Source organism: Amia ocellicauda, chromosome 4 (genome assembly GCF_036373705.1).
Source record: "Amia ocellicauda isolate fAmiCal2 chromosome 4, fAmiCal2.hap1, whole genome shotgun sequence".
In the NCBI taxonomy this organism is placed as follows: domain Eukaryota; kingdom Metazoa; phylum Chordata; class Actinopteri; order Amiiformes; family Amiidae; genus Amia; species Amia ocellicauda.
The window spans coordinates 3,379,256-3,404,492 of record NC_089853.1 but is presented as its reverse complement, the minus strand read 5'-3'; the positions used below and the strand labels follow the sequence as shown (position 1 = coordinate 3,404,492).

The 25,237-nt window shown below is 41.3% G+C and overlaps 1 protein-coding gene across 1 annotated transcript in view; it reads right to left on the bottom strand.

Annotated features, from left to right (window-relative positions):
* Positions 1–25,237, bottom strand: part of LOC136747585 (neuron navigator 2) — a 115,620-nt gene that overhangs the window by 9,629 nt on the left and 80,754 nt on the right. Inside the window, exons 12-26 of the mRNA XM_066700528.1 lie at positions 23,729–23,867; positions 21,613–21,913; positions 20,588–21,266; positions 18,990–19,457; positions 18,499–18,564; positions 16,901–16,945; positions 15,424–15,584; positions 14,761–14,949; positions 12,413–12,465; positions 9,836–9,859; positions 9,524–9,598; positions 4,116–4,199; positions 3,785–3,896; positions 3,289–3,440; positions 837–1,009 (exon numbers count right to left, since the gene is read on the bottom strand). Coding sequence (XP_066556625.1) covers positions 837–1,009; positions 3,289–3,440; positions 3,785–3,896; positions 4,116–4,199; positions 9,524–9,598; positions 9,836–9,859; positions 12,413–12,465; positions 14,761–14,949; positions 15,424–15,584; positions 16,901–16,945; positions 18,499–18,564; positions 18,990–19,457; positions 20,588–21,266; positions 21,613–21,913; positions 23,729–23,867 — 2,721 coding nt within the window. The remainder of the gene's footprint in view (positions 1–836; positions 1,010–3,288; positions 3,441–3,784; positions 3,897–4,115; positions 4,200–9,523; positions 9,599–9,835; positions 9,860–12,412; positions 12,466–14,760; positions 14,950–15,423; positions 15,585–16,900; positions 16,946–18,498; positions 18,565–18,989; positions 19,458–20,587; positions 21,267–21,612; positions 21,914–23,728; positions 23,868–25,237) is intronic.

The window sequence follows — 25,237 nt, the reverse complement described above, 5'->3', positions numbered from 1 at the left end:
ATTAGTACCCCCATTTAATTAATAGTCACAAGTTTCAGACATATATAGGCTTCTAACGGAAAGTTTAAATGTTGTATTCAAGTGACAACTTAATCAGCAGTGTTGAAAAGACAAAGTACAGGACAGATGTTGAATGTCCCTGCCTCCACCTTCAATCCACACCCAGGTGTGATGGGTAATGAGGAACAGCACGATGGTGAGACAACAAGGCTCTCCCATTGAACTGGGGAACATGGAAAGCACCCAGTCATGGGAAATGCCAGCAGTGAGGAGAGAGCATTGTCTGAGATGCAAAATATGGGAACTTGTCATACGTAGGCAAATGAAAAGAAGAAAAACAAAGTCCAGAGCAATGTCTTTTATACTCGGATAGAAACATGGGGTAGGATGTTCAAAAGAGATGAAGAGCAGTGCCAAGAACCTGAATCAGATTGTGATTATACTTTTAGTTTTGCAGTAAACTTTTCGTTTCACCATTGTGTTGTTCGCCTCCCCCCCACCACGTGATACCGTGGTGAGAGTGGAAAACTCTGGTTGGGCTTCCCCTTTCATTTACCAAGCCAGAGAATGACTGCTGACATGACCGCTCATATGGCCCCTGGGAATCCCTTTTATACACATGTCCAAGTACGGCATGCTACTAAAACACGGACAAGAAAGAAGTACATGTAATCCAAAACCACTAAAAGGGATTTTATGCCTAGCCACAAGATCTGCATTTCAGCACAAGTATAGAGATGGCTACAAAAAAATGGACTGGAGGAGACCTGAAGTTGGTGTGAAACATCTGGACAAATAGTGAAGACAACACAAAGCAGGCAAGCAGCCGTACGTACAGCGAGTTGGAGTGGGAGTTCCTCAGGATGGGGGTGGAGGAGGCAGAGCCGTTGTGATGGAGTTTGGGAGAGGAGGGCAGCGACGAGTCGGTCATCTCCTCGATGTCCGAGTGGGAAGAGGCGGACTTAGGAGACTTCTTCTTGCTGAATGCTTGCTTGAAGGAGCTTCTCAACTGCAAGCACAGAGAAAACACAGGTGTGAGCTGAGTGGGGGGGAGCACTTCTAGCTCTCACCGAACAAGACATTTGGATTGGTAAAGGTGGAGAAGGAGGAAGGAGAGGGAAAAGAAAAAAGTGACTTTATCTCATTAAGGTAACTGCACATCCCCGGATTTCTGAAATTGATTGTACTGGTTATCGCCACTGCTCAAGAAAATGAGCTTTCTTGTGCCATTATAAAAGCTGACTTTCAAAGCTGTACTGGAGCAGTGACCTTGATTCGTTCTGTCGTCAGATTTAGCTGCTGCACACTGAAAAAACAATGGACAGCCACAGTCACATTCAGAAGCAAAGAAAAAATATCTTCGTGCGACAGAAAGAAGCAAGGTCTCAATTTTTCTCCACTTGATGTATAAAATTGAGGAATATATATATATATATATATATATATAAAAAACAATTATCTGGTCAAGGAAGGATGGACAGCAGCTCCCGTCTAAAAACAGTCCACATTTGATGTCTCAAAAATTATTTATTAGAGAAAAAGTGAACATCATAATGCTTACGCGTTTCGACTTATCTTCCTCAGAGCACCGGATAATTGTTCTATATAAAATCCCTGGGATAAAGCACCCCGCATTTAAGATTTATTAAAACTATTGTAGCGCCAGCTATTTTTAAACGTATATATATATATATATATATATATATATATATATATATATATATAATGGATAGAGTCACTTGAGGTAAAGCAAGAGGAACAGGTGGATAAAACTCAAGTTCACTGGTTTGAGGAAAGTGTTAGCTGGGTTAGCCGACAGGTGCTGGGTTAGCCAGTAGCAGTTTGCAAGAACATACAATCTTACCTCGTAGACCTGCCATATGAAGCGCAAGCACAAAGAAAAAACAGAAAAGAAAAACAAACAACAAATAAAAATTCAGTTGTTTTTGGTATAGCCAGCCAATTGAAGTACCTATCGGCTCATTTATATTGTCTGGATCTTTTTTGGAGGGGGCAAGGGACAGGGGGACTAATCACTAGAGGGTTTCGATTGATAAAGAAGCCAATCTTTCCTGTAACCACCTGAACAAAAGGCATTTTGTATTACATGAAATTAAATTTGGTGATAAAGGTAGTTAGACTGTTGTATATGCATCCTCAATTCAGATCAAGCAGAATACTGAATCCTACAACATTTTCACACACCTGGGATTAGTATCTTCATTTAGGTTACGAGAAAATGAGAAATAATTCTCAATATACACGGATAATAAGAGCTCAGACTTGACTGATTGGTATCCTTCATCCCCAGCGTTAGGATGCCTGTGCATTGTCCTGATGCTAATTGAGAAGCAGCTGAAACATACAATCTAACTCAAATCATCTTGTTTGCAGTCCCGCTCGGCAGCAGGCCTCCGATAAAGAAGGGAAGATTTAGTGCTAAGGACAGAGGAAATGTCAGGATAACGGCAGGGCTTGACAATTACCATTTTAATACGTCTATTCCTACAAGACTTAACTTTTACGCCAAGCATATTATAGATAAACAGGTGATTAGCATGTATAGGGACTGCACCCCAGAAATGCCGCATTGCTGCAATGGCAAAGCATTTCTGACTTTTGGAGGACACTGCTAATGCATTACGGCCAAGCAGCTCCGGAAGAACTTCTAAACAAGGTACAGGTCACAAACACACCACAAACATCTTTAAGAGACAGTCAAACACTACGCATGTCTCTAGTGCACAGCAACAGAGCACACGTCTGATATTCACCTTCCCTCCTGTGCAAGATACGGCCTATTGATGCAATGGCAGGAAACAAATACAGCGTAGTACAATTACTATCTGTACCTTAAATGTACAACACAAGAAAAAACAACGACCAACGTCTCTACTAGACACTTAAAGCACCACACATCAATCTAGATCACTTAAGCCCATATTCACCTGTCCTCCTGCACAAGACACCCTCTATGGATGTAATGGTGAGAAATAAGCCAATGAGAACAAGCATGCACATGCAAACAAACAAATACTGCTGACTAACTAAAACAGATGAGAGACACAAACAACCCTCTGTTGTCTCTCTTTACAGGAACACAACGTAAAATATATATTTGACATATTGTATGTGAGGTACCAACAGTACTGCACTGATGTTAAACAATAAATAAACATAAAAGGAATAAATTATCCGAGTGCTGTTAACTTCCTTGAATTTTGCTGGGCAAGACTCTTGTTTGACATTCACCACGGCCCGTGTTAAAGGCACTGAAAGTGAACTGACCCAGTTTTTCTTCTTCTTCTTCTTGGCGTCCAGCTCCACATTGCTACCCACGCTGGAGTGGCTCGTGGCACTGGTGATGCTGGACACGCTGTCGGAGGAATGCTGTCTGCGGATCCGCAGGTCCGGCTGCTGTGGGGGGGGGTTGCCTGCGGCTGACAAACACAACCACTGTGAGACGGCACTCTCTCACTGCTACACAACGCACCTCTCTCGGGGAAATAAGACTGACACAAACATGCAAGGAAAAATAAGCAGTGGCTTAGAGACAGTTTGCTCTGGACAATACTGTAAACAAAAAGGCTTTTTACCACCTACAAGTTCAAATGTGAATATTATTTACGCAACATGTTAGTGAGTGACTTGAGGATGTTGGGAAACACTGAAGTAGACCATTGCCTCAGATGAACAGTTTGAACAGGAATCTGTCTAAAAGGAAAAACTTAAAAGTTATGACACGGTTCAGACGGGCGCTGAGTTCACTCTGGGGGCGTCTCACCTTTGCACACGAGCTCCGGGGTGTTTATGACTCCGTTGATGGCAGCCTGGGCGGCCGCGTTCTGCTTCTTCAGGTACTCGATGGTCTTCCGGAGCTCATTGAGTTCAGAGTCCTGCACGGGTTTATAGACAGGATTAGAGGATTTTTCCCCCGGAGGCAACAGAACATTAAAGCACCATGAAATCAATTCAAATGCACAATAAACGGTCATGGTCATAATTCAAGGTTCTCCACTATGGAAATGCCATGTATGTCAAAGAAAGCGGTGCCTCGAGAAACCGAACAATTAAAAAAAACAAAAAACGCAAAATAAAGTGCGTCTCACTCTCACCTTCTGTTCGGCTGTCATCGTGAGACTCTGCAGTCTTATGGTCATGTTGCCAAGGCTTTGCTCAAAGGCTGCTACAAGGTGGGCCTGCGACAAGCAAGAGAAAAAAAATATGTAAATGTTTTATTTTCCTTGGTTTGTTCCTTGATTAATATACCTCACACAGAAGTATGGCATATATTTAGGCAATGTCAGTAAAAAAAAACATCAGCAACTCCAGCAAATATGACACATTGGAAAGCATTTCAAGCCACAACATGCACAGACACACACCAGCACACACACACTCAGAGTAATTATCCATTTGCACATTACTAAGAATTATGACTAATGATTTGGTTTTGTTGGATTTCAGCACGGTCCAGCACTGACTGAGCTGGCTATTAGACATTAGGCGATATGAACACAAATAGATCAATCTTTCTGACAATACAACTAAGCCTTTTTGATAAATGCCTGTCTGGGCATTTCCCTTTAATACTCTGAATTCAAGGTAAAAAAATAACAAATCAGCAAGACGCCTGCAAAAAGCCCCTTAAACCTACACTGCCAACAGCAAAAACACTGTAATAAGATCACTTGAGTATTAATTTTCTGTTTAAACATGGCAGTGGTGGGAGAGAGGGGGATGGGGGTGTAGGGGGTTGGGGGAGTTGTTTCCATAGAGAAATTGTTGGTACAAGCACGTTGAAGTACAGCCAAGAAATCTGCATGATTTCGAATTTTAAGGGTTGCCAAAAGCAAACTGTTATTTTTAAAATACCACTCCAGATTTCAAGATAGGAAACTACTGAGAGCAAAGGACAGAAACACACATGTTAGAGCAAGATATCTATTTTCAAGGGTCTGCTTTAGATATTGATTATCGCAGCACGACACTTGATAATGCAGTGATAATGCTCAACTCAAATATGACTGCAACTGAACCGTGGCACGGATGGAAACTATTTTTAAGAAATAAAAAGTACACTAATAAACAACCTTTTATTAGAAATATTATAGACCCCCCACCACACACACCACTACAATTAAACTGTAAAATAATAAGATTTCAACTGCACATCTGAATATACGAGTTGCACATAAAGTAAATATGAACACAGTGTACTTCAACTGACACTTGACCTTGCTATCACCTCACTGTTGCTCCAGTCAAAGCCTGCAGATAAAGGTGCTCTGATAGCATAGTTTACCGGCAGTCCAGCAGCGTTTCAATACGTGATTTCCTCTTACACACGAGATAATCAGACAAAACATTTGATATGACTTAATATTATGATTTTAAATCCTGGCTGCACATTACAAAACATTTTTTAACTGTTTAATATTTAGGTGTAAATACACTGATTGAAATCAATTTAAAATAGAACTGCCGTTGTTCTATATCTAAGCACATTAACACTTGCACTTAATAGAAAGCTTAGGAACATCTTTGTACTGTTTTTTTACTTGAGATTTCAGATCCCCCCAGATTTCAGATGTTCTGTCAATTCATCTTTACAACTACTATTAAGCATCAAGTAAGAGTAAGTAAAAAAAGGTAAAGTTCTAGACAAAACAACAATTCCCTCTAATCTACAGCAAAAGCATCAAGAGGAATGCCTGTGGATGAACCGAAGGAAGATCAAACACTTGACAACCAACATGTCATGGTAAGGGCAATTCTTCACAACCTTCAAAGCCTAAAGACACCTGACCCCCTACCTCATTGATATTGTGAAAAGCTGGATCCACACAGAGGAGGTTGATGTTCTCAACTTGTTGTTCAGGTCTGTTATTTCTGTTCATTGTTGGAGGCTGTCCTGTCTTCACATCTCCCCTCCGCAAAGAAGGGTAGTGGTTCAGAGGCAGCCAGGTTAGGGGACTGGCTGTTTTGGAACAGGGGCTGCCAGCCAGCATTATTCTAAAAAACTCTCTCTCCCAGGAAGATTTAAAATCCGAGTGTGTCCACAGAGAGGAATCTCACTGAAGATGAGACGTGACGGATCAAGGTCCCTTCGTAGACTGTGTCTGGCTATGATTCATACACTGTACATGTCAGAGTGATAAGAAAACACGGAGCCAGATACTATCAGAGTCTATACGTAACCCAAAACTGATATCCTGGCAAAAACACAGCATAGCTAACTCATGCTTGGATATCTTCCATCAGCCAGCCGGCCCAAATGTTTTGCATTTGCCTTTTTTTTTTTTTAAGCATTCAGCTCAGTATGATCATCCGCAAATCCTCAAAAATACTTCTACCCGACCTCTTTCACAAAGCTGTTCACAGCAGTGCGTGGTTAGGGTGAAAAGATAACTGAAACAGCACGAGAATCCCAAAGGATTTGACTTGTTTATGAACGATTTAAAAAAGAAAAATGCACATCTTACTGAAAACATGAAAAGCCTCAGAAATTCCCCCATATCAGAAAGTGCCTCAGGTGCAAGAAACCTCCAGGATCCTTCAGAAGCACCTTGCAGATCAAATGTATGTGTTATGTGGGCCAGAGGAAGTCCCATTTCATTATCACTCTCCTATAACACTTTAGTAAGTTCCCTTATGCGGGTCGTGCAAATAATTGCCTTAACATCCTGATGGACAGCTACACATTGGCAGCTGTGTGGAAGTTCAGCATGAAACTTAAAATAATAATAATAATAATAATAATAGCCTTCGGAAAACTGTAATGATATACCTGTAACGACAAAGTGGTCGAATTTCAGTAAGGGCAACGGATTAATTAGCACTTCAACCAGCACCACACACGAATCTGAGCTGAACCCAGGTATGTGGATCTGTTTATGCAGAAAACAATTGGTTCCACATTCCCCTTAAATTGCAGGCTGTGCAGAACGTTAACATTCGTTTTGCAACAACGTGACGCCGTTAACTCAAAAGACCTGTCTGACACGACCGGCTGAAGACAGGGATTGTTGCGTAATGAAAGTCTAGTCATTTCAAACAAACGCACCAAGAAACAACATGAAAAGCACATTAATCAGGGCAATCAGTTCATAACCTTTAATCGAAGACATGCAAGAACAATGGGCTCCCTGAAAGCAGGCTACATGCTGTGGCGAGAGAAACTGTCTGTTGCCATCTATTTGTCTACACCTGATTCAAAACAATCGCTCCTTCACAACTCCTTTCTTTTCAATCTGATTATCAGTATTGAGAGCAAATAGGCTTGACAACATGGGAGATAAACATTTCAAAGTATGAAACGTGTTTATTTGGCTTTGGATTGTAACTTCACATATTAACTTACCTACATTTTGTTTGAAATAGAAACTACAGAAAATGAAATGAAGATAGAAGACAATAGATATTATAGAATTCATTCTTCAAAAGGACTTCAAAATCCTTACAAAATTAGGTGATCGAATTAAATTAATTTAAAAAACCAGGAGAGAAATGGTTTTCTCCAAGTCCTATACTAACATCATGTGCTGCACAACTGAAACTCAAACAGTTCAACATACGGGTTGGGGCTGTTTTATTCATCGCCAGCAGGCCGTACACAAACACACCAGCTCCTATCGCACACAGAGCATAAACATCGACCTGCAATCTTGACATGACAAGACCAACGAACACTTTATATTAACTTTAACAAACCGTGTTGTAACTTCAGCATGTCTCTCTCTACCCCTGCTTGTTGTTGATGCTGTTTTGTGTTTAGTTTTTTCAAATTGTTCATGCATATAACCTAGGAACCACACTGACGACAAAGCTTATCGGGATTGTGTGCCCATGTAGGAATTTGCTGCTGCAGTCATCAAAAACCACTAAAACCCAAACATCATCTCCACTGAGGAGGAACAAGACCCACACACCAGGTTAACCACACTTTGTTTCCTACAGAACTATGTCTGTAAGTAAACTGTACTTTTATATATCATTTTACTCAACCAATGTATATTTATAAAAACAATAACTTGTTTAAAACCCGTTTCAAAAGTTAAGTGTTAGGAAACATCAGACTGGCAGCAATCCAAGATATGGATAACCAAGAACCTTCTGAGACCTTTTAGTGGTTCATATTGTTGAGAAAGAAGCCATGTTCACATAAAATAGAGATATATTTATCCATCTGGACTCCATAATAAAAACACCAAGCAAAGGTCCCAGTGTTTATCTTTTTTCTTTTTGTTTGTGGTGTTGTTTTTAAAGCCAGGAACTCTGCATGGCAGTTCAGGTTTTTTGTCCAACTTTATTATCTTCCCAACACGTTTCTCCTCATGCCTCTTGACTCCAGCAGCACTTTACTCGCCAGCAAGGAATACTCCTCACAGCAGCTCAACACAGAAACACAAGAGCACTGTGGTAAACCTTGCAAACGGGTAAACCAGAGTAGTGTTTGAGAGCCAGTGATCCCACAGAACAGCTGTGGAGACCTGGTAACATCTCAGGGATCACATTTGTCTGCTGTCCTCGATAACAAGATATTTAATTTAAAAGCAGCCTCGGTGACCAACCTGTCAACAGCTCCTTAGTCAATCGCAGATTCCAATGTTTCTAAACCGTTTTTGTGAAGTGCTATTATTAACCATTGCTCACAAAACACATATAAACCATTTTACAGTAACCATTAGAAGGAATGTCACCAAACACAAGTTCAGTATTTTGCATTCGTTGGAGATATAAGAGAGAAAAATAACAAACACCTGAAGATCCCCCCTATTTTTTTTTTTTAACAAAGTGGACAAGTGCAAGGTATTACATGCAGGTAACAAAAATGTCCACTTTAATTACACTGGGGGGAATAGAACTAGATGAAGTAACGCATGAGAAAGACCTAGGAGTCTATGTGGACTCCTCACTTTCTCCATCCAAGCAATGTGGGGAAGCAATAAAAAAGACAAACACAATGCTAGGGTATATTGTCGAAAGTGTAGAATTGGGAACAAGGGCAGTGATGTTCAGATTGTACAATGCACTAGTTAGAGCTCATCTGGATACTGTGGACAGTTCTGGGCTCCACACTTCAAGAAAGATATCGCTGCTCTAGAGGCAGTTCAGAGGAGAGCAACCAGACTTATTCCAGGTCTGAAGGGAAAGTCCTACTGAGAGACTGAGGACCTGAACCTTTTCACCCTGGAACAGAGGAGACTACATGGGGACTTGATCCAAGTCTTCAAAATCATGAAAGGCATCGACCACATCAAACCAGAGGAGCTTTTCCAGATCGGCAGGGACACACGCACCCGGGGACACAAATGGAAATTGGGCTTCAAGGCATTCAAGACAGAAAACAGGAGGTACTTCTTCACACAGAGAGGCGTCACAATCTGAACAAACTCCCCAGCGATGTGGCTGAAGAGACAATTTGTGAACATTCAAAAATAGACTGGATAGGATCCTTGGATCACGATGGGGCGAATGGCCTCCTCTCGATTGTTACCTTTCTTATGTTCTTACTACTTACATTTGCACTTAGTTGAGTGGTAAGGGCAGACACCTTTTCCTGGGAGGCATCCAGTTCCCTACGAAGCTTGCGAATCTAAAAACAAAAACACAATAACAATATTAATATGAATAATTCTTGTTTATGCCCAACACAAAATATGAAAGTACATATTTTAATTTAAAATAAGCAGTCTTTGAGAGAAAACTGACTTGAGTTGGAGTTCTAAAAAACAATATCACCAGATCTGTGAAGAGCAAAGTCTAGACTCACATTAAGGATTTTATTTAATTAATATTAAAACAGACAAAAAAAAGATTTAAATTTCCTTACCTCCGACTGAGACTTTTCTTCAGGCTACGAAACAAAACACAACAAAACAAGACTTTAATTACATACAAGGCAAACGTTTGCTTCTGTAGACTTGAACCTGTGTTTTTAAAAGGAACTTCATGCGATGGAAAAAACGATCAAACAGTTAACATTTCTACCCCAGGCATATGAACACCAGATGCATAAATCAGAAGTAATTTGTAGCTTTGTAACTGTCAGGGTCCTGACTGCTTTTATGTCTGCTATTAAAGCCCAGATAATATATAGATTTCAAGAAATGTCATTACTTTCTATGTTCTCAGTCTTAAGTAATTAATGTGAGGAGATACAGTCAAGGTGTGTCTCAGAGAGAATGATTCAGTGTGTGATTTATGGTCCATCATCTGCTTCCCCACAACGTCTACTCATACAAATACAATTTTCACTGCAGGTATTCCCATTCTTAGTCACTGTCCCAAACAATACCTTCATATATATACATATATAGGTGTGGGCCTAGTAGCAAAACTACTACTCTTCCATTTTAACATATGATTAACTGTGCCATTATTTATAAACTGGGAGCTACTATATATGAGCCATAGAACTGCAGCTTAAACAGATTAAGAAGTTATTCCATATAGAATCTGCAGTACTTTTTGGGTCTGATTGATTGGGTCATTCCTCCACTTATGACATTTGCAAAACAAATGGTTTTGCTGAATAATCTCCATGCCGCCCGATGTTTTCGTGGAAGTTGCCAGGCATTTAAAAATAGTAACAAAACATTGCGTGTTATTGTTACTGCATTTTACAAAAAACAATGTCACGAAGTGTAGAAAACGACTTCACCTTTGTTGTGACTGACAGGCTGTGTTAATTGTTTTGACAGATGACGGGAGTGCAAGGGAGTAACAGTAATGACACATCCACGGCTCGCTATTAGTTCCCTGCACAATTTAGCACAGGGTGAATGACAGAATTGCTGCTGTCGACAGTTCTCATACAACAGGTCTAACTAAATACAACAGCCCCCGACAAGAATTAGTTATTTGAAGGCGAAGCCACACGACACAGGGAACATCTTCAGCTGTCATCACTTTACCTCATGACACACAACACTTAGGATGTTTCTTTGTTTAACACACAAACACAAAATATGTGAGGCTGCCAATCCTGAGATCCTGCGCTGGAAAGTTGTGTTGTGTAAGAATATCCACTTACAGACTTCTATACATTCTATAAAATAAGCTAAACAAACCTAAGTATTATTATTAATATTACTAATTGATTTCAGAACATATTTGCCACTCCTGTACACTGAACTCTTGATAAGGTGACATATCCGCGATACTTCCATACATCCTCATATGAAGCCAGAAACCATGAGAGGAATAACATCATAATCACATAATGCCTAGAAGCAAAACAGTAGCTTTATTTTACACAGAGGATTCCGTATCACATACCTCGTTTCTAGACAGATGTATTATAATGCAGAGATCGTATTAAGACTGATCTTTATTTTGACAAATTCTGGTTCTCATGCTAACAGACAGCAGGTGAGCCTGTTGCACCTTCAAGCTCTTCGTCATCTGAATAGCCTATGGTCTGTAGTTTTGATATTACTAATAGTTTAACACAAATGCTTACAATCATGGATTTTATCTGTTAAACACAGAACCAATCAAATTGTAATATTCAGGGATCACCAACATTAAATATTGTTCACAAATACTGATAATGATAATGCATATTAGTGATACTTTAAAGATTTTTTTATTTAAAACTCTGACCCATTTTTACAAGACTAAGAACTCAGAAAGTCCTCCTACCGTGTAGTCCAAGGGTTTCAGTGTCCCAGTGAAGGACACCGTTGCCATCATTGTAAACCACCTTGTTTCTCACTCTCCCCGTCGTCTTTGAAAAGGTTTAACAACTATTTCCCCTAAAGGATCAGGTTCCACCACACCTGACTGAAGCTGTCATTTTAAATACTAAATAGCCTACTCTTTAAATATAATATGTAGACACCTCAGCAGACATTTAAGCCATTAGCTCATGTTTACATGGGTGTGTCCCCAGTGATCGAGAGTTTCACTTCCAGCGCACAAGAGCCAGTGTTTCTTCATGAGGTAAAAGAATGAATTCAAACAAATCCCCAGCTCTGATGGAAATTCATTTAACGGCAGGGTTAACTTAAAAAAAAATCCCCAACTTCCATCTTTCCATTTTTAAATTAAAGGTTATTTTCAGCTATTTGTGAATGCATATTAGAAAATGATCCACAGTGAAACGCATGTTCCTACAAGTCTAGTTCTGTTTTGTTTTTAAATACGGCACAGGCTGCTTAATTAAAGATCACATTATAACTACCTCGGCTGCCAAGTACCAGTATAAATATTCTATAATTTGCTGAAATTATAGTTTCTTCCCAATGACCACAAATGGCTCCTTCTGTAATATTCATTTGGACTGTAACCTGTCTGCACCAAGGAGGGACTGTAAGAACTCTGTGTACTCAAGGTCCATATGTGTGTGTATAAGTATATGACATTATATATGCATTGATCTCACTCTCTGGACTTTCAGACTCACCGTTGAGTAGATAGAGGAGGTACTCGAGACGAGAGACAGTGAAGAGCCATGAACTGGGGAAAGACAAGGAAAGGAAACCATCATTAATTAAGTCATTTTCAGGGTCTCAGTATTGGAATTCAATGTACTTTTAAGGTTTATTACTTAAAGGAAAACAGAGTTAAATGGTTCATGACTTTATGGAGGCCAGGATTCATAAGTGTTTTTAGATGGCTATTAAAATAGTCATAAAATCTAAAGAAAATCTATAAAATGAAATGTTTTACACTGTACGGCATTGACTATTTAGAGCTGAGCTGATTTTTTATAGACACATCAAAGCATAATCAGAAAATAATTTGCCATTATGTAAGGGCATCATCTCATGACATAACGCAGGTGCCAGAAAACTATGAGAGGCACTTCCAAGTTCGACAAACACCGGGATCAATTAACATGCCGTAAGCGACACAACAGGCAGCGAGACTTGTTTGTCTTGGTTACTTGCTCCTCCTACCATCTCATTTTCCTATTACAAATTAGCCTACAGCACTCAGCACTTGAGTTTTAATTAATTGACCAAGATTAACTGACTTTACGATAGCTAGTAAATTCCAATGGGGGGGGAATCAATTAAATGTTATGTTTCCAAGTACATCAAGTAACACGGAGTGCTCAGCACATCGTTTGTAAAGATACACGAACGATCTCACAGAGAGTGTATGGAGCAATTAATAAAAGCACAGACGATCTTCATGATCAACCAAAACCTTTAAGTCCGTGGTTGTAGACGTCTGAGGAGGGTCACAGGCAACTAACAAAGCCAAAACATTGTGAATTCAGTCATGCACAAAAGCAAGAACCTCTCTCGCCGACTGTCACAGAATATTGTGGATCATCATGTGAGTGTATATAATTTGCCCTGAAGGTGTCAAGTATTTAGGTTTCATTGTCTCTGGCTTAATAAACTCCTTCCACCTCTACAGACAGGGAGAGGTCGGTGCACAATGGGCAGCATTCATTAGTGTTGCTGCATCACGTCTCCGAACCCAAGACAATGTCAAATTTTCAGAAGCTTAAGGTCTTGGAAGAATCCAGGGGAAACATAACCTAACAAGTGAAGCTGAGCGATATGAAACACTGGGGCCTATTCATCCAGCATTATGAGATTTGTTCTATTTTTTTCCTGCCACACAGAGAATAGGAAACAACTCTTGAATGAAGGCCACATGCATTTCTGTATAGTGTACCAAATAAGTTATAAACACCTGAGAGAGACTCAACTCCTGCTGGTAAGGCAAGCTTAGTGCAATTCCCCAAACCACCGTGCCATCAAAGACAGACTATGAAGACGACACTCCCAGAAGATACATATGTTTATCCGTGGCTTATGTCAAATATAAATCAGCGTTTGGATCTTTGGAGGATATGGCAAAGGTAAAGTATAGTTTTTTGTATCATATTTGTATAAATTGCTTTGAATACTGTGGCAGTAAATAAAGGACTCATTCAATACTTTATATTTAGTCAATTAATCACCCTTGGATGAGGTTATGAGATTACAGTGGAAGACAATTTCCAAAACCAACTGTACACAGATCCTTCTGGCATTTAATCAAAATGCAAATGTGTGCATAGGATGTCTGCATAATTAATAACATGTAAATTGATTTCTGCACTTCTCCAATGAACAATCAAGAACAGCATTCAGAAGTAAATTGATAATATTTTAAAAACTTGTATTGGTATATAACTTCAGTGGTCAGCAGCACAGTGATTACTACAACTTTTAAAAACTGTACAGCTCTTTGAGGTGCTTCCATGTGTATATTAATAACAAAATACCTTCAGTACATCAAACTTAGATCTACACAGCAACAGACTTTGATGCATCTATAGGTGTCTTTGCACTGCAAGACTACACATGATGGGAGTTTACTCAGCTGCTGTCTCGCACTCCAGCCAGAACATGCACAAAACACCACCTTCTCCTGGCAAGTGCATTTATATGATTTGGCAGATTCAGCTAAAGAATCAGTGAAGCTTCACGTATCGACCGCAAGAAAGGCAGACCAGGTTTCACTGCTAAAGATTTTTTGTAAATGCAAACAAAACAAAACAAAAACCCCAAAGGATGTTCAGAAATGAAGCCAGTGTAACTGTGGTAATTCTGTGACTCCTTGGAAACATTTTCCAGTATTTTAATGAATTGTGTATTTATTTTCTCCTACAACAGTCTCACTATTCCTATACAAGCTTTAATTTCTCTCCTCTGTTCCTAATGGGTTCTTTTGTCCGTTTTCTTTTCTGTTCTTTACTGCATCGAGCACTCGGTGGAAACTGAATATTGACTGATTGGTTGTTCTCACCTTCTTCAAAGCCATCTCGGAAGGACCCGGAGCGGCTCATGGTCCGGGTCTTCTCGTCCAGGGACATTGAGCTGTTCCGGAAGCGGGAGTCGCTGTACGGATCGTAGGGGCCATCCTGATTGGACAGACTGTTGGTGCGCAGCATGGACGAGTTTGCAAGGTTGATCTGAGCAGCGGTTGTTGGACTGGCTGTAAACACAGAGCATCATAACACACAGGTCAGACTCATCATCAGAAAAGAAATATACGCTATAGAGCAGGGCTCACAAAAAGGAGTGTCCACTGTGTTTTCATTACAACCTCAATTATGCAATGAATCGAGTTATTTTACCAATTAGACATATTTAACATTTGACCATTTAACATATTCTTTTGTTTCCAGGTTCACCGATTACAGACTAATTTGCAGCCTGGAGAGAAGTATTAAATTCACCCAGTTAATCATCTTATCAAAACAATCCAGTAACTGGCAATCTGGGTTGGACCAAACGCCAGAGGAAACGGTGGGATTGCAGTTGGAGCCTCCTGTGATGCAGTGACATGAAAAACACGAGCAATGGCTCTGGAGCAGGAGTAACAGACGTGCACATAATTGAATATAATTGAATACAATACAATTAAATAAATGTACAGAATACCATGACATCATTACAGGGAACATACCCAGCTGGGCGAAGTTGAAGCGGGTTCCTGACGGGGAGGTGAGGCTGGAGCCGGGGGAGAAGGGCGAGTTGCTGGCGCTGTCCTGCAGGCCGCCCGCCGAGTGGGAGCGGAGCCACTCCTTGGCCTCCTCGTGACTGCGGAGCTGGGCTGAAGGGGTGTACCTGTAGAGACACGGGGCACAGTCAGAACGAGCCAAGAAATACAGCTGCACAGTGTGGGGGCGGGGGGGGTCCTAACGGAAGGAAATCCAGGGCTAGTGCCTAGACTGATGTGTTGGCACAGCATTTTCACAGCGGCTTTCCTATCGTGTTCAGTGAAATACACTAGACTGCTGCTGAGGCTGAGGGATTATGTGGTGAGGACGGAACTGCAGAGGAAGCTTCAATATGTGCTGCTTGTTTGAATACTACTGTAAGAAAATGTTATAATGCTCTTGACAAATTAAGACAATGACACAGTATGCATACATTAGATTGTTATGACGAGGGGTGCAAGTCTCAGTACACAGTGGCTACTGCCATGATGATAATTTGCTTTGCTGCAGACAGCGCAGGGAGCAGCAGTGCTGAGCAGAAGCAGGAAGGCAGAGCAAAGCAATACATCCCCACACAGCTGGCACTTAAACTGAGCATCAAGATAAGCATCACAAGTACAAATGGGAAAATGTAATTGTTTATTATTATTTAATGTATGTTTATTTATGTTATGATATAATTAATCAATCAATAAATCATGTTCAATAATGTTTACAATTATTTTAAAACAATAATAGATCTCCCCAATATAAATAGTAATATATATTTTTCTATATATGGTTTTTAATCTTCTAAATATTATCTTCACACTTATTGGAGAGATGCTGCAAAATATATTGTCTTTTTAAAAGGCGCAGCAAACCTCAGCAGAACAGGGTCTCGTAGCTTTGTCTAGTAGGTCAAATCGGAAAAACATAATGAATCTCTGTGCAAACATTAACTTGAAGGGGGGCGGTATTTCCAGAGAACAGGTTCAGGGTGCGCGGTGAAGTAAATTCGATACATGATTCCTCTGGGAGCTTTTCATTGAATGAAATACAATCTCCCCATCAGCAAGCACAATGCTGGCTCCTCAGTGTGTTGCACTATTGGCAATTTTCTGTTTTCACCGTGTTGTGACCCGTTTTAACAGACAAAGACTGATACCACAGAAGGCAACAGATACATTAAAACACACACACAGGAAAACTGGTGGGACCCATGTAAGCACAGTACCACACCAATCATGCATTTTGCATGTGACCATGGTATTAAAAGACACTGACATGTGACACACCATACATGCTCCCACTTTGAAGTGCAACACAAGGGGGAAGGGGAAAAAACAAAAACTGAATTGCTCATACAGAACAGATGTGCGCAAGCGGAAACTGCCCCCAATAGCCACAAAAAGGAAACAGTGCACAGCATTGGCGCTACAAGACAGCAGGAAGCACCAATACCTGAGTCCCTTCTTAGGCAAGGTGTTTCTATCAAGGTGCGGGTCACTGCGGAAGATTTAGAGAGAGACTTCAGAGAGGGACAGGGAGATGAGAGGAGAATAAATGGGGTTGCAGAACTGGGATCAGGGCAATGGAAAAAACCCTTCAGAACTGAAAACCCAAAACCTAAAAACACTGGAAGCAGATCGGACCATGGATGAGCGGAGTATTAGATGGAGCTACATTCGAAACTGAAAGCATGTACACACAAAATGGGCACATCTGGTTTCACAAAACGATCAAAGACTGTGAGAACAATAATGGTGTACTTTGGCGTAATTTTCTAAAACGGCATTAGAATCCGCACTAACAAAATCAAAACTGCGCAATGTTTTCAGACAATTTGAATATTTAGAAAAATCTAAATGAATTTCAGTTTGGCTCCTGGTGCTTGCCAGTTGCGCTTCTCACTATATTGTTATGGTTTTATTTAATACAACCATGATCTAGCATTCCTCGGCGATGAATGGTTCTCTTAGCAGTCGTTTCAATTTGGTGACTAAAGCTCAACTCCGGAGCCACAAAATGAAACTTGTCGTGGCCAAAAAACAACACTCAGGGAGGTTGCCTTGTTTAGATTTCGTGTGAAAAGGCTCTTTGGACGGAGGATGATGACAGCACTCAACGGCCGCCTCACAGTGAGGTTGGAAGAACCAGCTGCCGTGATCGGAGGACATTTCAAATACAAATGAAAAGCTGATGACATGATGACACTCAGCCAAGACCAAACCCAGCATGCCGTGAGAAGTCTAAGCAAACTGGTATGCTAGTGAATCTGTACAATCTGATACATTTAACTGGAAGATTCAATTATAGTTTATTAGTTGATGTTTTCCAAGCCAGGTCACAATAACACTACACATGACACAGGGGTTAGATGTGCAGCAACACAGGTACTAGTGCGGTTAGGTTTACATCACAGAACGGCCTTTGCACTCTCAGGTATCTGTGCACCACCGAGAACAATGCAACCTGCTGGCACGCGGTCTGCAGGTGACGACAACTCCGTGCTCAGTTTATGCTACCTGCATACATGGACTGACAAAAGACTATTTTTAAACATTCCTGAGGTAAAAAAAAAACCTATCTATGCAGTTTTACTTTGTTCTTCTTTTTCCTCTATGAAAGATCTGCTGACTCTGCTTTCTCACATTTCTTATGACAAATTTTCTAGCCAGAATGATCGACCTTTTAGTCACAGTGTATATAATGCAAGCAGGCTGCATTGTTGAACTAGAGTTGATGTAATGATCAACTGCTAGCATTGGCAGGGCAGTTATTTGTGTTATAAAAAGGCCATATTTTATGCACTTGCACAAGAACAGTTTTTATTTAATTCTGGTCCAATTCAATCCCAGATTCTAGCTGTAATACCATTTTCACCCAGACAGGAGTACCACACTCATTTATAACAGCGTACTGAGTGGTGCAACAGCACAACAGAGTGGCCCACTAAAGTAATGCGGTTTGAATCGGTCCATTCAAACAAAAAGCCATGATTTTCAGTCTCAGCAGTGCAAAGCTCAGCATAACCCACTGGTCCAGACAGACACATTTACCTGTCCTGTTTCCGAGGTAAAGTATTTCTGCTGAATTTGGGACTAGCAGATGGGGAAGAAAGAGGACTGAGGGAGGGGTAGACAGAACAGAGACAGAATTAGTAAACAGAGTGGAGAATAGGAGAAAAAAGTCAACAAGTTGGAAAACTTTCAATCTCAATATTGAAATATGAGGCATATTCATAGCTTCTGTACATTTTAGCAATGCTCTGACCGATTGTACTTATTTTAGGAAATGTGGACGACGTTAATGTTTGTATTTTATCTTGGTTAAACATTGCTCAGGGCCTAGTAAATTTAAACATGTTGGTTTTATACACTGTAAAATAATAATACTTGGTATCAATCCATCATTGCAGCTTTGCATTGAAACTATTCGCTGCCAACTGCCGATGGATATTGGCATGACACAATAACTGACGCACAATTACCCTCAGACACGCTAAAGGAGAAAAAGATGACGTGGACTGGACAGAGAGAGCAGGGCTTACCTCTCAGACACAGCGGTTTTGATGCTGTTGGTCCTGGCGAAGGCGGACAGGGAGTCCTCCCTGGCGGACGGGACCAGGCCGCTGGTGGAGTTGTGATGGCTGACTCCGCCGCTGCCCAGCGAGATGTCGATGGACTCGCAGCTGGTGTGCAGGCTGCTCACGGACTGGTACCCCAGGCCATCTTTGCTGACGGTGGAGGAGCTGCTGAGGTTGGTGCCCCAGGTCAGGCTGTTGGACGGCGCCGAATGGGCAGAGCCAGGACTGGAGGCCAGCGAGGAGTGAGCCAGGTCAGTGGTCTTGTTGTACAGCGGGCTGCTGCCCCCGCTGCTGAGAACGGCGCTGCCCGAGGGGGAGTCGAGGTTGCTCTGCTGAGTCATCGTGGCGTGGGGGTTGGAGATAACCGTGGAGTTCTTCATGTTCTCCGCCGTGGTGACGGGGGCCTGTTTACCTGGCTTACCTCCAAAGAGTCTGCATGGGGAGGAGAAAAAAAACATGAAGGAAAAGGAAATGCCAGGCTACTGTTTATTTGGTCTTTTCACGGAGGGAATCGTTAAATTGCTCATTCTTATCTCGAGCCAACGGCATTAACGTTTCACACCATCAGACCAAGCAAAAACACGGGGGAAGAAAAAACAGGAGAAAATACAACGGTTTTCATGTTGTCAGTTTTATTTCCTAAAAATATAAATAGCGTTTTTTCTTTCTCGTAATTTTTTTTGAAAGACTAGAGCCTGGAACAACAAACAGTGAACTGAATAGACCTTTCTTTGCAGATCCATAACACGTTTTTCTCATAAAACCCTTAACGGTGAAAAACGCGCCTCGAACAGTCATTAGATGCTGATGAAACGTATTCAAACACTTTTCCACAAATTAACGTATTTCCTGCGGGCCCGAATAAAAACAAACTATCAAAGAAAAATGAGAGCAGATTAAAATGACTCAGTTCATTAATATCACTTTGTACATTAATGACCAAAAGAGCAGAAGGCCACATTTATTTTCTCATGACCTCATCGACAGATCGGCCCATTAATTAAAAGAGTAAAAGCATTCAGTCACTGCCAACAGAAAATATTTTCTCTCTTCGTCTGCTTTGACTCAGAATTATACCTTAATCATATTATTTCACATGTTGTGTTATTTTGTGCAGATTTTTTTGTAAATAATTTAAGGATCACCATTAATTAACCTAACATACAAAATGTATTCTGAAGCTTTTAAAAAAATGTGTGGTTTTGTGAGAACCTCTGTACTACTGTTTTTGGACAGGACGGCACACATTCATATCATGGCTTACATGGATTACATTTACAGCTCCTGGTAGCCCTTCCCAAATCAGTAAAAGTGTCAGCCTGGACTGAGATCAGAGATCCTGCCAGACAGTAACGCGCCTGCAGCCCAATCCGTGCCAACAACACTTGTGTTTAAGTACAGCTGAAAACTTAATATGATTAAAGGTTTAAGTGTTCGGAGTTTATTTACACCCTTGAGAAAGGTGAAACTCCATGTTCAGATGAATGATTTATGACTTCCTTACCTACTGTAAGTCCCTGTAATTATCTCTCGGTCACATGCCGAGCAGCGGCGGATCTCACCTGCGCAAAGTGGGGGATGACACGTCGGCGTACTTGGATCCCTGCTGGCGGCCGCCCTGCGCGCTGCAGCTTCCAGACTGGGAGGTGGGGCTGGCTTTGATGGAGTTGCAGGAGGCCACGCTCTCCGTATCAGAGGACACGCCCTTCTCCCGGTCTGTCTGGTTGGCGCCTGGGGGCAGGCAGCTTCCCGAGGGCACCTTCGCCGGCTCTCTGATCTTGGGGATGGGCAGGCCGGCCGACTTACTGCTGAGGTTGGAGTCGATGCTGCTGGTGCTGGATCTGTTGCCCCCCCCGCTGCGGGACTTGCTGGGCCGGGGCAGACTGCGGTACTGCAGGTTGGTCCGCGTGCCGATGGGGAGGTAGGCGTCATCCTGGTGCTGCGAACCGTCGACGCTGGTCTTGCGGCCACCAGACCTCCCGATCAGTCCAGAGGATTTGGGGATTTTGCCCAGTGTGGCCGAGCCGCTGGTAATTGTAGCACCACTTGCGGTGATGATGGTCATCCCCCCCGCCTGTTTCTTGAAGCCGAAGGTGTTGGTGGGAGTCCTGGAGGTGCTGGAGGGAGGCTTCTTGGCTTCATCTCCGCTGCTGCGGCCGGCATCTGAGGGCGATCGCTGGATGGTAGCAGATTTTGGGGACAGCCTGCCTTTCTCAGATACCTTGGCATCATCTGTTTTTCCTAGACAGAAGAGCATTTCATGTCATACAAATGTAATAAGCAGAGGATGTGATGGTTTATCCTGCTCTACACTCAGCAGGACCAGGCTTGTCATTTGAGAACAGGGTCAAAAGAAAGCTGTTGGGATGAGACTAGAGATAGGCTTAAGGTTAGGATAAGATTTGGAAATTGATCAAACTGAACAGAAAATATGTTTTGTTACATCCACGGCTGTGTTTTATCTGTTAGATGGGATAACATCTAGGACATTTATCTCCCTTAAAAAAAATCAACAACATAACAGTCCTCTTTTATGGAAGAGCTGGGACAAAAACCAACAACAACAATGCAGTGTGCTTTCAAATACCAGTGCCGTGTGTTTTGAGCGTGCCGGAGCCCGGCGTGGCAGCCTTCGTCCTCGGCGCTGTGATGCCAACTTGGGCAGTCATGCCCCGCCGCCAGGAGCCAGTCTGAGAGATCACGGTGGTCTTTCTGCCCGAGTTGCTCTTATCCGACTCATCGGACACATCGGAGGGGTTGCGTCTCCACTTGGACCCTGATTCCATCTTGACTCCACTGTCCGAGCCTCCGTCAGACTTCTTCACTTCATCCCCAGACCACATGGAGCCCTTCTCTACTGCGCTGTGCTTCTCGGCGTCTGTCTGAGGCTACAGGAACAAAGCAGGAGATGTTTAGTATAGTTTATCTTCTCAAGCTGGCAAACGGCAGCATCAATCCTGAGCTGTGTCTCTCATTACAACCAAGGTGCACAAAGTGCTTCACTGTACAGTAACACCGTAAACTATATTTAACAGCGCCACTGGAGGAAAACACACTAAAAAGCTGGCATAGAAATTGATGGGAATGATGTTTGAAATTATAACTTGTTGCACGGCAACCTCTCAGCTCTGGAGCAATACGAAGATGTTCCCAAACTCAAACGAACTTCGACACTAATCTGTTTAGGCAAATACTGGATGCAAATTCTTCATCTCTTAGCATGACGCTCCAACTATTTCAGCTATTCTTAGTAATTTTCTAACAAACTCACCATTTTGCTTTAATCTTTGGTATGTAATGCATGTAAATTAAACCAAAAACAATCCATCTGCCCTCTCTTCTGTTTAAATTTTTGTTTTCATGTCCGATACATTAACGATCTCTTGGAGAGATCCCATGTCGCAAACACACCGTGACAGTGACAGCCTGAGATCAAAGACCAACAGAAATGAAAATCAATGGATGCATTGCAATAAAAACTTTGCATGTTCCTGCAACACTGCACCATATTGTTTTTCCACTCCAGTTTCTAGAATCAGAAATGGATTAAAAAATAACCTCTTATTAGAAAACTTTATTTTTTATCTGAGGTATGTGGCTAAACCACCAAGAGAAAACAGGTTCTTCCTGTGCTAAAAAATACACACTCCTGAACCCAGAGCAATACATTGAGTGTATGGAAATGTGCTGCGAACAAGATGAATACTGACCAAGACTATAAATCCCAAACAAACTACACTATTGATAATAACAATATTAATGAAAACTACATTTAGATTTCATTCAAATAAAAAAATAAAAAAGTTGGTATGAAATATGCTCTGTATTAACAGCTTTGTGCAATATGTATATATATTAATACACACACACACACACACACATACTTCAAGAAACACTTGAAAATGAAATTGCTATAAAAGGAAAAACTGTTTTACAGAAAAATATTAAAAAAAACGTTTAGAGAAAGAATCTTGGCTGTAGTGGAGAGCTCCAATGCCCAACTTCATTCATTTGTATTAGTTTGAGTCATTTTTTGGCATCAGAACAAACCAGTTATAAACAATTGCTGGATCTCTACTGCACCAAAAGAGGAACAAAAATAAAAAATACAACTGGGTCGACTTTTTCCTGGTTTTATAGCCAGATTCGCCACAATGCAGCTCCACTCCCACACACGAGTCTGGAGGACAGTGACCTTTCCCAGCGACAACTCAGCTTCCAGCAGGACTCTCCATCAATGATCTCCTCCTGGTCTAAGTTTCGATGTACACTCACTTCTCGCAGGCCGTGGCACCTTAAAATCTGAACTTTTAAGAAGGGGCCTCGGAAAACATTTGGTCACCAGGTGGAAGTGTGCGTCTCGTTAAGACCCCATAAAAGAAAGTGCCACTTCATGTGTTGAACACCACAGCGCTCGGGAAGTCATAAAAGGTCATTCTTGACGTCTTGTCTTGTTTTTCAAAGACATTTCACAGAGTGATTAAAAGAAACCAGAATAAATCGTTATCAATAAATGGCACTTATTAACCTTATAAAACCACTTGCAACATGTGGGCCAGCAGGTGGCACTGTTTTAAAGACCGATTCTTCTCTTAATGAGTACGAGTAAGATATCAGAAATCAGGTTTATTATATCACAGCCGGACCGCAAAACAAATGTGGAAAGCGAAATGCATTTTGGTGCAATACGAGACCACCCTCACCTGGCCGTCTATGGTCTTTCGAGAGGCAGCAGGCGTGTTGGCGTAGGAGCTGATGGAGGAGCTGGTGTTGATGTCATCGGTGCTGAGGTTGTCTATGGTGTCACTAATCCCACTGCTGACTGAGCTGCTGTCGTCCCAACTGCAAGAGAAGAATCAGACACAGAGGCGAAAAGTGAAAGTCCGACTCTGTTTCACATTTCTCTTTTACCCGTTCTCATTAAAACAATACACTGCTGCCATTTATTCTGCAGTGGTTCGACAGAGTTCATTCACTAAAAAAAAAAAAGAGAAGAAAAAAAGGTTGTGGGATTATTATGATTTACATTCCCCACATGCCAGCGCCGTTATGCATGTCTCTCTTTTCCAAGTGCTTTTTAATTATTGAACCTTTTCTTTAAGGGTGTAGTCTGCTTGGTTAGTGTACAATTTCCCACACTGTTGGACACCTCACAGACGATCAGTCTAGTGTGTTTTTGAATCTGTAATTTAACGAAGGTGATATTGTGTAAAGAAGAAATTAACTCTGGAGTAAAGAATTTTAATTCCCTTCAGCATGTCCACACACTCACAAACACACACAATCAATTTGCAAATGTAGATCTATATAAAAGGGATAACATGCATTCCTACGAGATCCATTTAGGTTTGTAGAGAGTTTTATTGTATTTTTATTGTATTATGTGCATGTATTTATGGATCTACATGTAGCCTATAGGCCTACATGTGTTTAAAATGTATACATTGTAAACATGCTACTGAAACTGCAGGTTTGGCTATAGTTTTGAGCGGCATGTGATTTTTTAATTAATGAGCACTTTGTTTAAAACAAGGTTACAATGAAGAGACATTCAGACTGTTATGTTAAAAAGTTCTGAGAAATGTAAAAAAAAAAATCTGTGCAAAGTACAAACATTACCAAGATAAAGTAAAGCCTTAAGACAAAATCAAAAGACTATATTCTATACGACAAACTCCATTAAATAAACGCAATCAAACAATCCGTGGTGGCTGTGCGTATCAAACACTCAGCAAACAATGTCTGCTTTCACCTTGTTTGCACAGTGTAGTTCTCAAGGACATTCGGGAGAACTTAATGATTACCAGGCTGTCCACACCGGCTCTGGGGCTGTCACTCCCCCCGAGCTCACCGCCCCCTGGCCCCGCAGCCCCCTCGGAGGAGCGGCAGGGTAAGACACTCCCGCTAACAAAACCCAGAGGAGCCTCTTGTTGTTCGTGCCATACAGACAGCAGCCTTAATAAATGCACATGCATAGCATTAAAAATGTTTATAATCTTGTTTTTAATGCATTATGTATGCTACTGCTGCAATACTGCAATAAATAAAGAGTACATTGTATCTGGTGTGCAGAAGCATTCAATTAGAAATTAAGCTTTAACACAAAGTTTTATCAAAGGAAATAACCCAAATATCGACAGATGGTGTGTGACTATCTACAGTGCTGTACGGAGTGTGTGTAGAGTAAAAATCAGCTGCTGGATTGATGACTC